The sequence below is a fragment of the Mitosporidium daphniae genome, assembly GCF_000760515.2.
Source record: "Mitosporidium daphniae strain UGP3 chromosome Unknown contig-114, whole genome shotgun sequence".
Classification (NCBI taxonomy): Eukaryota; Fungi; Microsporidia; genus Mitosporidium; species Mitosporidium daphniae.
The window spans coordinates 1-15,252 of record NW_013546717.1 but is presented as its reverse complement, the minus strand read 5'-3'; the positions used below and the strand labels follow the sequence as shown (position 1 = coordinate 15,252).

The 15,252-nt window shown below is 42.4% G+C and overlaps 11 protein-coding genes across 11 annotated transcripts; 5 read left to right on the top strand and 6 right to left on the bottom strand.

Moving 5' to 3' along the window:
- Window positions 1–124: 124 nt before the first annotated feature.
- On the top strand, window positions 125–1,181 carry DI09_114p110 (glucose-inhibited division protein A; the record flags this gene model as incomplete). Its single annotated transcript, XM_013384041.1, has 2 exons — window positions 125–507; window positions 554–1,181. 2 exons carry the CDS (start codon window positions 125–127, stop codon window positions 1,179–1,181), a joined length of 1,011 nt encoding a protein of 336 aa, XP_013239495.1.
- Window positions 1,182–1,241: 60 nt separating this feature from the next.
- Window positions 1,242–2,153, bottom strand: DI09_114p100 (uncharacterized protein; the record flags this gene model as incomplete). Its single annotated transcript, XM_013384040.1, has 1 exon — window positions 1,242–2,153. The coding sequence occupies one exon, from the start codon at window positions 2,151–2,153 to the stop codon at window positions 1,242–1,244; it is 912 nt and encodes a 303-aa protein (XP_013239494.1).
- A 633-nt stretch (window positions 2,154–2,786) lies between these two features.
- Window positions 2,787–4,115, bottom strand: DI09_114p90 (uncharacterized protein; the record flags this gene model as incomplete). Its single annotated transcript, XM_013384039.1, has 2 exons — window positions 2,787–3,195; window positions 3,310–4,115. 2 exons carry the CDS (start codon window positions 4,113–4,115, stop codon window positions 2,787–2,789), a joined length of 1,215 nt encoding a protein of 404 aa, XP_013239493.1.
- On the top strand, window positions 4,085–4,582 carry DI09_114p80 (uncharacterized protein; the record flags this gene model as incomplete). Its single annotated transcript, XM_013384038.1, has 1 exon — window positions 4,085–4,582. The coding sequence occupies one exon, from the start codon at window positions 4,085–4,087 to the stop codon at window positions 4,580–4,582; it is 498 nt and encodes a 165-aa protein (XP_013239492.1).
- Window positions 4,583–4,610: 28 nt separating this feature from the next.
- DI09_114p70 (uncharacterized protein) lies at window positions 4,611–6,305 on the bottom strand (the record flags this gene model as incomplete). Its single annotated transcript, XM_013384037.1, has 3 exons — window positions 4,611–5,132; window positions 5,159–6,153; window positions 6,185–6,305. The coding sequence occupies 3 exons, from the start codon at window positions 6,303–6,305 to the stop codon at window positions 4,611–4,613; spliced, it is 1,638 nt and encodes a 545-aa protein (XP_013239491.1).
- Window positions 6,306–6,349: 44 nt separating this feature from the next.
- Window positions 6,350–7,309, bottom strand: DI09_114p60 (uncharacterized protein; the record flags this gene model as incomplete). Its single annotated transcript, XM_013384036.1, has 2 exons — window positions 6,350–6,523; window positions 6,548–7,309. The coding sequence occupies 2 exons, from the start codon at window positions 7,307–7,309 to the stop codon at window positions 6,350–6,352; spliced, it is 936 nt and encodes a 311-aa protein (XP_013239490.1).
- Window positions 7,310–7,785: 476 nt separating this feature from the next.
- On the bottom strand, window positions 7,786–9,028 carry DI09_114p50 (HMGbox protein; the record flags this gene model as incomplete). Its single annotated transcript, XM_013384035.1, has 2 exons — window positions 7,786–8,256; window positions 8,297–9,028. 2 exons carry the CDS (start codon window positions 9,026–9,028, stop codon window positions 7,786–7,788), a joined length of 1,203 nt encoding a protein of 400 aa, XP_013239489.1.
- Window positions 9,029–9,210: 182 nt separating this feature from the next.
- On the top strand, window positions 9,211–10,870 carry DI09_114p40 (uncharacterized protein; the record flags this gene model as incomplete). The annotated part of the gene is made up of 4 exons (XM_013384034.1): window positions 9,211–9,554; window positions 9,638–9,912; window positions 9,964–10,151; window positions 10,484–10,870. The coding sequence occupies 4 exons, from the start codon at window positions 9,211–9,213 to the stop codon at window positions 10,868–10,870; spliced, it is 1,194 nt and encodes a 397-aa protein (XP_013239488.1).
- A 748-nt stretch (window positions 10,871–11,618) lies between these two features.
- On the bottom strand, window positions 11,619–12,542 carry DI09_114p30 (DnaJ domain-containing protein; the record flags this gene model as incomplete). The annotated part of the gene is made up of 2 exons (XM_013384033.1): window positions 11,619–12,106; window positions 12,146–12,542. The coding sequence occupies 2 exons, from the start codon at window positions 12,540–12,542 to the stop codon at window positions 11,619–11,621; spliced, it is 885 nt and encodes a 294-aa protein (XP_013239487.1).
- Window positions 12,543–12,751: 209 nt separating this feature from the next.
- Window positions 12,752–14,416, top strand: DI09_114p20 (maltooligosyltrehalose trehalohydrolase; the record flags this gene model as incomplete). Its single annotated transcript, XM_013384032.1, has 3 exons — window positions 12,752–12,925; window positions 13,921–14,234; window positions 14,308–14,416. 3 exons carry the CDS (start codon window positions 12,752–12,754, stop codon window positions 14,414–14,416), a joined length of 597 nt encoding a protein of 198 aa, XP_013239486.1.
- Window positions 14,417–14,481: 65 nt separating this feature from the next.
- Window positions 14,482–15,252, top strand: DI09_114p10 (tryptophanyl-trna synthetase; the record flags this gene model as incomplete). The annotated part of the gene is made up of 2 exons (XM_013384031.1): window positions 14,482–14,759; window positions 14,784–15,252. Coding segments are annotated over 2 exons (747 nt in total), but the record flags the coding sequence as incomplete, so codon positions are not given.

Sequence of the window (15,252 nt, the reverse complement as noted above, 5' to 3'; positions counted from 1 at the left end):
AATAATTAAATTCCCCACACAGAAGAGGCACGTGGTTTGGCTTGAACCGGAAGGTAATTTTGCATAGGATTCTTATTTCTTGTAAGGCTACACTTCTGAGCTTATATATCCAAATGGTATCTCAATGAGCTTGCCTGAAGATGTCCAAGAAAAGGTTATCAAATCCATTCCTGGGCTTGAGGATGCTAAAATCCATCAATTTGGTAGAAATCTGGCCATCAATAACTTTTTAGCTTATGGCGTGGAATATGATTTTGTCGATCCCAGGCAATTGCTTCCTACGCTCGAGACAAAGAATGTTAAAGGCCTTTATTTAGCCGGCCAAATTAATGGCACAACGGGATATGAAGAGGCCGCTGCCCAAGGTGTCATTGCAGGGGCAAATGCAGGGTTATCGGCCAAATGCCTTCCTCCTTTTATTCTTGACAGATCAGAGGCATATATCGGTGTTCTCATTGACGATCTCTTGACAAAAGGCGCCCAAGAACCTTATAGAATTTTTACAAGGTAGGTGTTTACATTCCATTTCCAGTCGATCCGAATACAGAATTAGCCTTCGCTCGGACAATGCTGATTTACGTCTCACGATGAAAGGGCACAAGCATGGCCTGGTATCTGATTTGGTCCGGACCCAAAAGGCGACTTTTGTTAATGACTGCATCAACAATGCCATTTCCATGTTATCTGAGCATTCGTACTCTCCTCATGCATTTCTCACCAAGGGAATATGCACAGTCCCTTTAGACGGTATTCGTAGAAGGTTTTTATTGGCGTATTATCACACTCTTAGCTATTGGGACTTATTTCAAATGAAAGCTGTCACTTTCGAAAAACTGGCTGAAATCTTTCCTGGGTTAAGCGACATTCCTAGGGAAATTGTTAACAGAATATGTGTAATGGGTATTCTTTGTGTTTCTAAGAGGTTAGCATTATACGCCCCCTTGATAGCCCAGCAGGAAAGGGAGTTAAGACTGTTTAAAAGAGACGAGCTTGCATTGATTCCTCCAAATATTGATTATGGGTCGTTGAAGCTTTCTGCAGAAATATCCCAAAAGCTCACCCAGCTTAAGCCGACAAACATTGGGATGCTTAAAAGATTGGAGGGTATCACACCAACTGCGATCATTCAAATATTATCAGAAATTCGAAGAATTGACCCTCTCACGGCAAACCAGAGATAAACGAAGTATTTATTACGTGCAAATCCCATAGCCAGCCAGCTGACCGGCCAGTGGCCATTGTCATCTTTTGGACTTTGCGGCTTTTTCCTTTAAGGATACAATTTCCTTGTTTGCCTTTGACAATTCGCTTGTCATTGCATAGGCAAACTTTATGAGAATCGGGAAATGGTATCGATAAACATAAAACATTGCTTCAATTTCTTCGCATAGCCCCAGAGCTTGTTTTGTGTTTTTGTCGCTTTGGTCGAGCTTTGTGAAAATTTCCTTGAGCTTTGCGGTTGATGGCTCTTCTTTTGGCAAGTTGAGCAGTTCGTTTGCAATGTTAATGCCCAAATCGGTATCTGGTCCCGACAAAAATACTGTCGAATTTTTTCTTAAATTGGACGAGGACTTTACCCATTTTGGCAGCTTCTCCTGAAGTGCTGCAATGTAATACTCCTCGGGTCTATTATTTTGTTCTGATGCTGGCTTCTTTTTTGGTGGCTCGGTTTCAAGGTTCCGTTCCGCTTCCCTTTCGCTTTGTTCCTCTTCATAGCATAAATCTTCGTCTCGCTCATTTGATCGTCTTTTATGTTTTGGATTTTCGCGTTTGGCTGCCGCAACCGCTGTAAAGTAAAAAGGAACAAAATATGAGTCGTCTTTGACGACAATGCTTTGATGGTGCGTGTTCAAGATTTCAATGTTTTCAGTCGGGGTAATAAGATTTTCCAATACCGATTCACACTGTGTAATCTTCATTGCATTGAACAATCGAACCGCCTTTTGCAAGCCGCCGATGTCGTCTGGTACTTTATTTGCATCGGCTTGTACATCGTGTTTTTGATCAAGCGATGTTGTGAATTTTTGCGTTCCATCATATCCCCAGTCTTCCTTCTTTGGTATGCTTGTTATTGCTAGTGCTGTTGAAATTGTCTTCAGAATACAAGTCATAAAAATTTCTGCCAGATTCGGTTGATTTAATTCCCTTTTCATCCAATTATATCTCTACGATCCATTTCAGCCTATCATAGCACTGAAATTGGTATTTTAAAAATTGACCAATCATTTTCTTTAAAATTGATAAATTAAATTGCCGAAATAATTAAACCCTTCACATCGATCTCTATTTCTGGCTCGGGCAGCGGGGCATTGTTATAATTCAAATATCATCATGTCAATTTGGTATGTATAGTTTATTTAATCAAAGCTGAAGCGAGGTGGTCAAGCACATGTGCCATGTTGCTACTGAAAACGATGTTTTGGGACGTCATTTTTAGCCAGAGCGATTTTAAGGGCCATCATGAAATTTGCAAACATATTGGAAATAAAATTTACACCAACATTTAATATCAATTGAAGCCAATCGTAACTTTGTGTATACCAATCAGAGGCGGTCTAAATTTGCATCAAAACTAGGCTTCTTATAAGAACCACCAGTTTCCGCTGCAATATTCAAGCCAAAACAGCATGGAAAGTCCTGATGGAACCTCAAATTTAGATCTAGTCTTTTCATATCATATGAATGAGGATGACTTCATAGTGGTTGAGTTATCCCCGGCATAAAATATGCGCCCTGCCTGGTCAATTATTGCGTTCGTTTATTATTAAACCTGAACAATCAAAATTCTAAGGAGAATGGCTATAATTATTAGCGCAAGGGACAATAGGAATATATGACCACGAGTTAGGATGCCTGGCCCAGACACTGGATATACGGAAACCGGGAGAATATTTAAATATCCATCTGGCGAACCAGAAATGAGATGCTGGGAAAAATTTACAAATTCGAGACAAGTTGGAGGAAGAGAGTGGCAGTTTTTGAAGGATTGGAACACCTAGTGTTACAAAAAACACGTGTACTTTAAAGCTATGCGCACAATAATTGACAATGTCGCCATTGGAAAACCCTACCGCAAGAACCAGGCCATTGGAACTACATGTCAACATGGTATGATAGCACACCTGATCGCCAATTGTATAGCGGTATGCTTTGAGCTTATCAGAACTTGCCGCTGCAGTTCCCACACCTGGGTGTCTTGGTCGATTGCAAAGGAATAGAGAAAGGACGAATTATTGGAGTTCAAGTTCGAATTTACAACGGCATATCCAAACCCGTTGGTGGCCATTGTTCCAAAGCTAACATGAAAACGAGTAAACATACCAAAAGGAGCGGATCTTTATGCTTTTGATGGCATCTGCCTTGACGGTTTGGCGCTTATCCGCCATAATGTTGATTGAGCCGTTTTTCGCATCAACAGAAAATGTAAAGATGTGCACAAACGTTGACGTGGTAATGGCTATGAGCTGCTGAAAGGCGTCGATCGACTTGATATCGGACATTGATTCAAGCTGAAACTGGTCGCTAATGGACTCGTATTTGTCGTTGATGTACGAAAAAATCTGTCCGCTGGCATATAGCACGAAAAACTTGTCTGCATCGATACGCTTGACCAAACGAATAAAGTCGTCATCGGCAAGTGAAAAAGACTCGGATTTGGGGTTGGTTATGTGAAACTCGCCCGAATCCTTGATAGCCTTGACTACTTTATCGCCGACGGCAACCAGAAATTCGGTGTCCGAAATAGACCTCAACCCAAGAACTGTGTCTTTTGTTGAGCAGAAGGGGGCCTCCTCTGCATTAAGTGGGATGCCGGACTCGCTAGAGATGGCCATGGAAGTAAATCCGTTTGGAATGCCTGTTTTGGAAGTACCACCGCCACCTCCAACGTAAAGTGTATACGAATCGTGACTTTGCTGCGAAACGCTAGCAATGGAGTAAATGGGAAAGTTTCTGGACGAAAGGGTGGCACATCTGCCGTTAATCTGAACTTCCGTTTGGAAGGAAACACTTTTCATCACGGGGATTAAAATCCCATTTCCTTCCAAAGTTAATTTGAAGTTGAATTTAATTTCCGTTTTACCAAATGGCGGACGACGGCCAAAGCGAAAATCCATGTTCTCCACAAGACCAAAGCAAAGATTTATGCACCACAGCGAGCCAAATGCCAGGTGTCAAGGATGGCTCCCCAAAAGCACCTAAACCGTCAATTTTAAAATCTAAACACCAAAAGACCATTGTTTCTGGCAAAGCAGACTGTGATGATCTGGAAAAGAAGGAGGATCCCCTTCCAGACCAATTTGAGGCTCTGCTGTCGCAGACTTCTCAGTACCAGCCGCCACCGCCACCAACCAAAACAGTGCTTGCAACGATTCCCACCGATCTTTGGATCAAACTGTTTACCTACTCAGCGGCATTGCTTATTGTTCCGCCGTTTGTGTGCTTCGCTGGCTATCGGTATTTCTTCCCCGATAATTTGATATTTTCGGCGGTTTTTTCGATCGTTCTTGCAAATTTGATTGTCGCCTCCTTCATATATGCTGCCTTGACTGAGGATGGCGATGAGAAGGAAAAGTTTGAATAAATTTGTTTTATTAAACACGATCAGAAGATCACCGCCTAATTCCATATTCTTCATCGTCAGAATCTACATCTTCATCGTCGGAAACAGGGTGTTTGTTTGTGGTGGATATTTGGGTGATTTTCTTTGTATCTGCGGTGGTCTTTGCAGGCGTGAGCGATGGGTTTAGCCGCCTGAACTCTTTGGATTCATGGTCGATTTCAAAGTCAGCGTTTGAAAACAGCTCTGTAAAGCGGGAATCAACAAGCGCGGAACAGGAAGGATCTTTGGAAGAGCTCTGTAGTCTTTCTGCAAGTTCAGAATTGACCTTTGGAAGGTTCTTGCGTGTAATTCTGGTGGACGATTCCTTTGCAARCTTGTCCTTGACAAGTTTTTTCTTGTACTCTTCGTAAGCAAACGGATTTGCAATGGCCTTGGCCTTTTCATATAGCCTGAAATCGATAAAAAAGCCGTGCATGTAGGGCTTCAAAATGTTTGTTCCAATCAAATGGGACAGACACAGGCTAAAAGGTAAACGTTCAAATGCAACACAAACCTTGAAAGGTCTTCTCTCCTCAAGAATTTAAAGTTATCATAAACGGTCGGTTGGGGGCTCTCTTCCATCTCCTCCGTGATGTTATCCAAAAACGAGCACCATTTTGGGGCAGGGCCGAGGGCCGGTATGAAAAAGCTTTGCATTTGTGGCCCTTCGTTGGCCATCAGAAAAATCCCTGTTTTTTGCTGTATACAGAGGTCATTAAGTTGCGATGGCGGCTCAATGGTGGCCATCAACTGGCCTGAGACGCGATCCCAGACTTTGACTATCTTAGCGTCTGCTGAGACAACTTGGTGGCTGCTTTCATGATAATCGATTTTTTTGATTGGCAGGTCATACTGATGCTCTTTTTCCAATATCGGGTCAGGAGATCTGATATCATATATAAAGACAGAGCCCGAATGCAGCCCGACCGCCAAGTTTAGGCCGTCCGGAAAAAACTTCATTGTAGAAACGGAGGTCGAGTTGACAATGGGGTTTCGGGGCAACGGCAGCCTACCAACGGGTTTCCGGTGCCTCAGGTCACACAGCATAACGAAGCCACCATCGCCTCCAATGGCAAGTAGCCGATGCTGCGAACTTTGTTCAATCGAGTCGACGGACGAAAAATGTCTTAGCCCATTGATTCCGGTTTCAAGTGGAGCTAAAAACCGCCCCTGGTCTAAATTCAAGCGATAAATTTCGGACGATGATCCGCAAATTAGAAGATCGGCAGAAACTTTGTCATAAAGGAGTTCTCTTCCAGCCTTTGGTATCCTCGTTGAATAATGAAGTCCAGCCTGTGTATGGAATTCAACGGTCCTGTCAGACTGTAGAAGAGCTAGCTTTGTCCAGTCGTCTTCTAACAGCACAAAAGATCTTGTTTCGGCATTTGTATGGCGTTCAAATTTTAAAGATAGGTGGTTGAGATCAAAAACCCTGATTTGGGGCTTGTAAATACCGGTGGCCACGATACTCTGACCATCCTGCGTTAGCATTAGCCGATTTGAGGCTTCTGGAAATTCAAAATCTTGGATCAAGTCTATCCGTTTGCCGAAATCTAAATAATTAAGCCGCCAAAAGTTGGATACCTGCGTCTCTCTTTAACCTCTTTTTGTGTTTATTTATCAGCCATTCCGGTAGCTTGGCTGTGTTGTAGCCAGAAACATTGTAAATTTTAGTGTTATCATAGTGCTGAACTGGAAGGACCATAAGGCAAAAAAATAAAATGCAACGTTTTTTTAATCAATTTCAATTTAATTTTTCAAGCTAAAAATTTCATCAAGCACTTGTGCCAACGTATGCCCCGCTGCAATTAATAAATCATCCATGACGTTGAAAGCATTTTTTTCATACTCAGAATGGGCGATTTCGAACACCTTTCTGCTCAAAACATCATTCCAAATGACAGGCGCATAATTGCAATGAACCTATCGAATTAGAATAAAAGTTACCATGGAGGTCCACTGCACAAACCATTCTAGGGATAAGATTGCATGTTGTTGTGTTTGCTGTTTCCCATGCTTATTGCTGGCATATTTTGAGGCGGTTTCCTGAGCTAGCAGCGCCAGGAGATATTGCTCGTAGGACCCTTGATGGTGTTGCTCGATTTTGCTAGAAAGAAGATGAGTATCCCACATCGAATGAAGATCGATCGTTTTCCCGTTATACGAAACGATCCTTTCATTTCCACCTCTCTCTTTCCCACAGAGATGAAGAGGCTGATGAGCGTCTCCAAGCAAATGGATGATAAACATTAGAGATTCTTTAAACTCCTTTGAGGAAGAGTGGTCCAACTGCTGCCGCTTTTCTTTCCCATTGAAAAGACTCATCTCAATGTGTGGTAAGATCGTCTCAAATTGATAATAAAGCTTTGTGCAATATTTGTGCATAGCTCGAATGATGCAATGATCGTTGGGGCAGGATTTTGCATCAAATGGGATTTGTGGACATCTTTGGTTATCGTGAAAAGAGAAAGGCTCTGGACTCTCCCAATCTGACATATAGTGTTCGCGAATGGTTTGTTTGTAAAGCGGATTTCCTTTAATTGAATCTGGCCAGTTAGCAGCAGCACAAAGGGCAGTTGCCGTCGGAAAAAAGGTATCCAAAACAGACTTTGAATACTCCGAGGACCACGAATATCCCAAGATTGCGACAAGACAATGTCCTGTGGGGCCATATGCGCCGGCTTGCTGAAAGAAAAGCACGGACGTCATGGTGAGAAAGAGGATCGCATCCAGAAGATGACCTGATAAATGCCTGGGAGTAAGCATTTGAGTGAAGAGGTGGTCGATCTAACATAAATCCAAAAAAGGAAAATGATGATTGGGCCGATTTTGAAATTCATTTCTGTATTTTTTGATCTGAATTGATGCGTCTACGCTAATCTATGATCTATTTGCTGTTTTATTCAAAATGGAATTCAACGGCATGATTGTGCATCGCTTTTTTTGCTGGGTACAAGTTGTGTTTGTGGCGGGACACACATCGCATTTTGCTATGCGTCATGTGACTTGCTTTGTTGTGAGTCACCTGACTCCTGTTTGTTGTGAGTCACCTGACACCCGCTTGGGGGCAAACATCAATGCTGAAAAATCGACTTTTCCGTGCTTTGTGGAACATGGGGAGGCGGTCGATTATGGAGCTATAGAAACGTTTTATTGATAAATCGTGCAACGATTAGGGGAAGCAATCAACTGTTGAAGCCTTTTTGTTGATCATCTGCAATGGGATAAATATCCTGGGGATAGGAATAGGGGAATTGAAACAACAGCTGGTTAGCTGCAGCATAGTCAATAAATACGGGGGTTTGAGAATAACAAGGGCCCTGTACGGGTATTTCATATTGAGCGGCAGAGAGCGTTTCTGGTATCACTTTCAAGTCATGAGCTTGAGCCGGGATCGAGTTGGGATTGTAATGGTAGAAACAATACTTGCCATTGACATTGGACATCTCTTGTGATCGATCCATTGACAATAAAGCATCGTTGATGGCCGGAGAGGCCGAAAGGGGCGTTGAGCCTTGCGATGGATGCAAAAACGAACCATCACCGATGATATTGTCGTTCACGGAGAGAGGCAAGTTTCCCAACAGGCTCGAGAACATGGCCTGCTTTTCCATCGCATACCTATATTCATCCTGCTGACCTTGAGCAATGTAGATCTACATAAATAGCGTTGATAACGGAACGTGAAGCACAAACCTGTTTGTGGGAATCAGGCAGGGAAGACCACATTTCGCCTAAAATCTTGCTGATTTGTCCAAACGAACACGACGGGTTTTGCTTGGTAAGCGACTTTCTGTATTCTCTGCAAAAAAAGATAAACGAAGTCGAGGGCCTCCGCACTTTCGGCATCGGTTTGGGGCTTTTTATCGGGAAAATGGGCACATTGGAGCCGAGAAAATTTTCTCGATTTGTATCGTACACGGAAAAAGCCTCCGCTTTTGGCTTGATGTCGATGGAATAGTCGAGCGACTTTCTCTTTTGAAGCGAGCGGGATGACGAGATGAAAGACGCCTGGTTCAGCTTTTTGTATTTGATGCCGCAGGCATTGCAAAGGTACCTTTTCTGAGCCGCATATTCGGAGCATATTAAAATGCTGCTGCTGCTGTCATTGTCGCTGCCGTGTGCAATGCTTGCCTCATCTGACGAACTGTAGGGGTCGAATGTCAAGGGAGATGTATCTAGGTTCAATATCGAGGAATATGAGTGTCTACGCCAAACGGGCGTCACAAAGGTTCCGCACGAGCAGCATTGCTTTTTGTCCAATGTAAGGGTACGATGGGCGTGTGATTTTGTAGAGATTTGGGGTGAAATGGCGCCATCATCGGTTTCAATCAATGCTTCAGGGATTGGACTAAGCGTGAAGAGATGATCGCCCTTTTTGTGTGTGTTACAAGCTAAAGTGCTTGATGTTGATATTGATGACATCATTGTGTTGAAATTTAGATTTAGCTGTGAGTTGCACATAGGTGGACTAAATAGGTCCAATAGTTAAATAACGTAAGCGGGCACGGGCGACACATCAGGTCCAATAGATTACGTAATGCATGGACAAAACATTGTAATTGCGGGGAAATTGGACATGCCGTAAAAATTAATTTTACACCCTGGCCATGAGGCAAGTTATTTTGCTTCGCCATGACCTGCTTGCGCGTCCAAACTGGACGCTTGGCTCGGTCATAGCACAGGCCATCCATGCATCGATCGATTGCCTACATCAATACAGGAATGATACAAATGTAATAAAATACACCTCCGATGGTGCTCGAGGGTCCATGACCACGATCATATTGGAGGTCCGTGACGAGGCCCATATGGGCGAGCTAAAAGATGCGCTTTTGCATGCGTGCATTGACCACACCATTTGGGTGGAGCAGCCCGAAAATATGGCCACTGCAATTGCACTGAAGCCTTACGAAAAAGAGGGTTTACCTTCATTTTTGAAATCGCTGAAATTGTTTGGAAAAATAAATAAATAAATTCGGGAATTTGCATGATCTTTATTTTTTAGTGGCCAACTCTTCACATGGTCTCTTTTAGATGCGCTGGCTTGGTGCGACAATTCTCTTCGGCAAGCAAATGCCTGTCCGGGCTATTAGGCTCCATGAGTACAGTTTCGTCTTGCGGCGTGGAAAAATATGGCGGCAGATACAACGTCACCCTGATTCCTGGGGATGGCATTGGGAAGGAAATGTGCAATTCGGTGAAAACAGTATTTAAGGCAATGAATGTGCCGATCGACTTTGAGGAAATCGAGGTATCTGGATATTGCAACGACCCATCTCAGCTAAAGGCCGCTATTGAGTCGTTGAGACGTACAAAAATCGGACTAAAAGGTATCCCCGTCGTGTTTTAAATGCCTGTAGGTGTCTTTTACACGCCCATCAACACATCGCATTGCTCTCTCAATCACCAATTGAGAAAGGAATTGGATTTGTTTGCCAACGTCATCCCTGTTAAAACAATCCCTGGAGCCCCTTCTCGATTTACAGATATCGATTTTGTCATCATCCGAGAAAACATGGAAGGTGAGTACTCTGGTCTTGAGCATCAGGTAGCTTCCATTTTTATTTAATCCCCAAGCCTGTTCCTGGTGTGATTGAAAGCCTCAAAGTTACTACGCGCGAAAAAACCGAACGTATCACAAGATTTGCATTAGATTTTGCCATGAGGCAAGGGAGAAAAAAAGTAACCTGCATCCACAAAGCCAACATCATGTAACTTTTATGGTGTCACCGAATAGGAAGGTTACTGATGGCCTTTTTTTGAAAATCTTTCGAGAGGTCTCACAAAACGAATATGCATCGACAAATTTAAAGTTCGAAGAGATGATTGTAGACAACACTGCCATGCAGGTTTGCTTTTCCTGCAAAATAATCCCACTAGATGGTATCCAGGCCTCAGCAATTTGATGTCATGGTTTGCCCAAATCTTTACGGAAGCATATGTGCTAACATTGCTGCGGGCTTGGTCGGTGGCCCAGGCGTGGTTCCTGGTTGTAATATTGGACGGTATGTACTTTTTGGGATTCATTTCAGCGACATTGCTATTTTTGAGACGGGAGCCCGGCATGTGGCCATGGACTTGAAGGATAGAAACCAGGCAAACCCAACCTCTATTCTCCTGTCGGCAGCCTGGCTTCTTAAGCACTTGGGCCTCGGCGGCCATGGCAGCCTTCTTGAAAAATCCATCTTTCAGCTTATTGCAGAGAAAAATGTTCGTTGGCTGTTTGCTTTTATAAATCTAGGTGAGGACTCCCGATTTTTCCGGTAATTCATCCACTGTCCAGTTTACCGATGCCGTGGTTGCAAAAATACTAGCCAACTAATTCATCGCAGCGCCTTGTTCTCTTCCATTAATAAACTTTAAGTAGCAAACCCGACATGCATAAAGACCGCAAAGTTGCACAACAACACCAGAACCTTTTTTTATTGTTTCATATGCCTGTTGAGCGGTCTTCAAGGCATCATTGGAGGAGATCCAGCACCCCGATTTGCGATATCATTTGCTTTTTTTCACCCGTTTGCCAAAGTCTCATCATAATAAAGACGGGAATTTGAACGTACCTTGGGCTCAAAGCTAGCATGGTTGTATTTTAGTTGGTGCGCCATCGCCATTGCGTTCTCGCGTTGTCACTTCATATTGCCACTACATTTGCAGCTGGCTTTTGGGCAAATAAAGCACTCTTCAAGCTTTTCAACCGATTTAATTTGTCAATTGGATTTATTCGACGCCCATTTTAAAGATGCTCACTTTACATCTGATCCATACAGAGATTACCGCATCCATCACTTTGAGCATGTCTTGACAACAACCATGTTAGCTTTATTATTTATCGCCGAGCAGAAATTCAAAAATAGGCCCAAAATCCCCTTCACTTGAGACCTTGCTCTGAAATGATACTGTAATATCTTATCGTTGACTTGTAAACAAAGGCCGAAGTAATGCCCAAGCAAATGCAACATAGGGGAATTTGAACTTGTCGCGGTGCCATTTGAAAAATTGCCATCCAAATTAAAATTTACTTTTTTGGCCTTTTATTTGAGGGGTGAAATTTTTTTTGAATGCTCTCAAATTGCTCATCAGAAAGAGGATCCTGATTCAAATCAATTGGGCCATTCTTTGAATATTTTCTGGCCAGGTCATTAAGAAAATAATCTGCCTGTCTTTTCCTGTTTGGCAAAACCAATTCACTTTTAGAAGGGGCTTGTCTCTTTTTGACCGGCATCAGGTTATGGTCTCCAGCATTTTCCTTGTGAACAGCCCTTTTGAACTTTTTGTCCGTTTTCTCGTGTTTCCGAATTCTTGAATTGCATGCCTTTTCGGTTGTGCTTTCAGAAAACTGGGGATAACCCTTGACCTCGTTTGATTCGATTGCTTCGCGTAAAATCTTAATCAACCGTTGCTGTGTTTCCGTGAAATTGGAGTCGCTAAACAGTATTTCATCCAAAACTTTATCCATATTCCCCTTGTGGTGTTTGTAGAAATGGAGAAGATCTTTTTTCTCCTCTTTTGAGCCTTAATAAAATTAAACGCGTAAAAGTTTACCTTGGTATTCTAGCCTTACCTTTTCAATGGCATCAATCGTTACTGAAGTGAAAATTGAGTTGAAATATTCCCTCCAATTGAAATCGTCACAAGGAGATATGGATGGCTCACCAGAGTATTCCCCAGTAAGGTCATAGGCGCGTCTACTAGATTCGCAAGATAAAACTTGATATGCCACACCCAGTTCTTGGAATTTTTTCGTTGCCTCTTGAGAACCAATTGATGGATTAGCAGAGGCGATCTTGTCGGGATGAAATAAAAGCGCCTGCTTATAGTAAGCTTTTTTTATCTCACTAAAAGAGGCGTCTTTTTCAATCGATAATATCGAATAAAGCGATTTGGGAATAGGCCTGACAGGTTGATCTTCGGTTTTAAATGATGACCTGGATCTTGTCATGACAAAGGGCAAGTTTATTATTTAATTTACGGCAAATTTGCAATTTAATGAATTTCTGGAAATTGAGAATTTTTTAACTGAATGTTATCTTCTTGCGTTTGAGAGCGCAATCTAACATATGAAGATTGAATAAACGATTCTAAACATAAAGCGCATATATTTACCGTTCTGCTTTCCAATTGAGAGCGAAGACAATTGTTCAATGGCGGATGTGGCATTTTCAACCAAATTCTCCTTGCCCTGGGTCGTCTAAAATTGAACAAATTGGCGATACGCTTCCAATTGACAAAGATATCATCCCCGTTTCTCTATTGAACGCATACGATGATGAGTACGAAACATGTGTCAATGCTTCCTTAAAATTATCAGTTATCGTTCCTAAAGTTTGTTGGCGACAAAGATCAACATACCTGATTTAACTGTGGGCATTAGACCTTTGGGCCCGAGGATCTTTGCCACCTTTGGTAACAGATGGACCATATCGGGGGCACAAATTATCCTTGAAAAGATTTCTTTTCCCGATAAAATCTAAAAATGATATCCAAAACGCTACGAGCTCGACAATGTCCTCGGCGCCAACACATTCAGCACCGGCAGCCTTTGCTGCCAGGGCAAGGTCATCCTAAATAAGAAGGGGGAAAAATACTTTTGCCAGGATGGCGATTTTAACATTTGGATCAACAACATGCGGAAGGATGATGGTTCCTTTTAAAGAGGAAGATTGCCTAAAATAAAGAATACGCCATACTTGATATTCGAGGGATTGCAGATAAAGTCAATGGAAACAAAATCAGAAAACACCATGAGCCTGTTAATAGCAGCTGTGAGCAGCTCGCCTGGATCTGATGCAAGCTGGGATAAGACCCTGGTATCAAACTTGAAAGACTGGGGAATATCAATCCCATAAATAATCTCGAATACACTTTTTCGCCTTCCCGGCTCTTGTTTCCTTAGCGATGGGTGGTTAAATGGAATACGAGATGCAATAACGTTTTTGAGTTCACAACTCCGCCTTTTAATTACTTTTACATAAGCTCTGCGGGAGGAAATCAAACATAATTTCTCTGCAAATACGCTCATATAAATGTGGATTATCGGTTTTAAATTTTAACTTTAAATTTAAAATGCAGCTAAATTTTGGTCGCCTTTTCTGCATTAACCAGGACTGTGATTGGTAATCAAATCGTGAAGATTGACCAATAACACACGGTTAGAATCTAACCAATCGAGGTTTCGATGGCCAATGGATGAAAGCTTATAAGAGCAGAACCAGGCTTTTTCGTATTTGCTTCTAATGGTAAAGCTATGCTTCAAAAGCGCTGTTTTTCTTTTTATAGTTGCCTTTTTTTGCCTATCTGTAACACTAACCTCTGCTAAGAAACCAAATAATGGTACGGACTTGCATATTAAAAGAGGGTTGAGAAAAAATCTCGAAGAAGAGAGAAATAATAAGCATACTTCAGCTTCTACAGAGAAGAAGCCTACAGAGGAGGATGAGTCTACAGAGAAGAAGCCTACAGAGGAGGATGAGTCTACACAGAAGAAGCCTACAGATGAGGATGAGTCTACAGAGAAGAAGCCTACAGAGGAGGAGTCTACAGAGAAGAAGTCTAAAGAGAAGAAGCCTACAGAGGAGCCTACAGACAAGGAGTCTACAAAGAAGGAGCCTACAGAGAAGGAGCCTACAGGGGAGTAAGTCTTTCAACGAGGCATAATAAAATATTTAACTCGGAATAAAAATATGACAACTATCTTGAAAATCAAGTACCAAAAGTGGCGCTAAGATCGCGGTAGAAGCCACAGAGGTGCTGGATTTTCTATGGAATTCTCACTTGCCACCTAACCCTTTAAAGCCGTCCACAAGTTTGAAATAGCGATTATTCATAATTCATCATCTAGTGATGGCAAATAGCCAGGTTAAGGCCAAATTTTAATTTTTATGAACTCGTCATCTCAAGTTTGTCATCAATTTTCTCACATCGCAATCGAAGAAAATTCCAAGCGTGAAATACCCCCAATGGAGACCGATCAACAGGTTACGCCCTGGGATGTTAAGGGTGCCGTTGTTGACGGCGAAATCAAGGCAATCGATTATGAAAAGCTGATCGTCCAATTCGGAGTGTCGAGGATTACGCCAGATCTTATTGAGCGATTGGAAAAGGTCACCGGGCGACCTGCTCACCATTTAATCCGTCGTGGAATCTTCTTTGCGCATAGGTATTTGTGTTTCCATAATTAAAGGGATTTGTCTCGGATTCTCGATCTTCACGAGCAAGGAAAGCCGTTTTTCCTGTACACAGGAAGAGGCCCCTCAAACGAATCGATGCATTTGGGACATGCCATCCCATTTATATTTTGTCAATGGCTACAGGAGGTTTTTGATGTTCATCTTGTCATACAACTGACGGACGATGAAAAGTTCCATTTCAAGGAGCACTTGACGCTCGATGACGTTAAACGATATGCAATTGAAAATGCCAAAGATATAGCTGCGTTTGGATTCAATCCGGAGAAAACGTTTATCTTTTTGGATTCGGAATACTATGGCTACATGTTTGATACAATTCTACGTGTACAAAAGTGCTTGAATTTCAACCAGTGCTCGTCGGTGTTCGGGTTCGACCAAACTACATCCATCGGAAAGCTCTCCTATCCCTGTGCAGAGATCGCCACAGCCTTTCCCGGTGCATTTCCTCATCTTTTTGGAAAA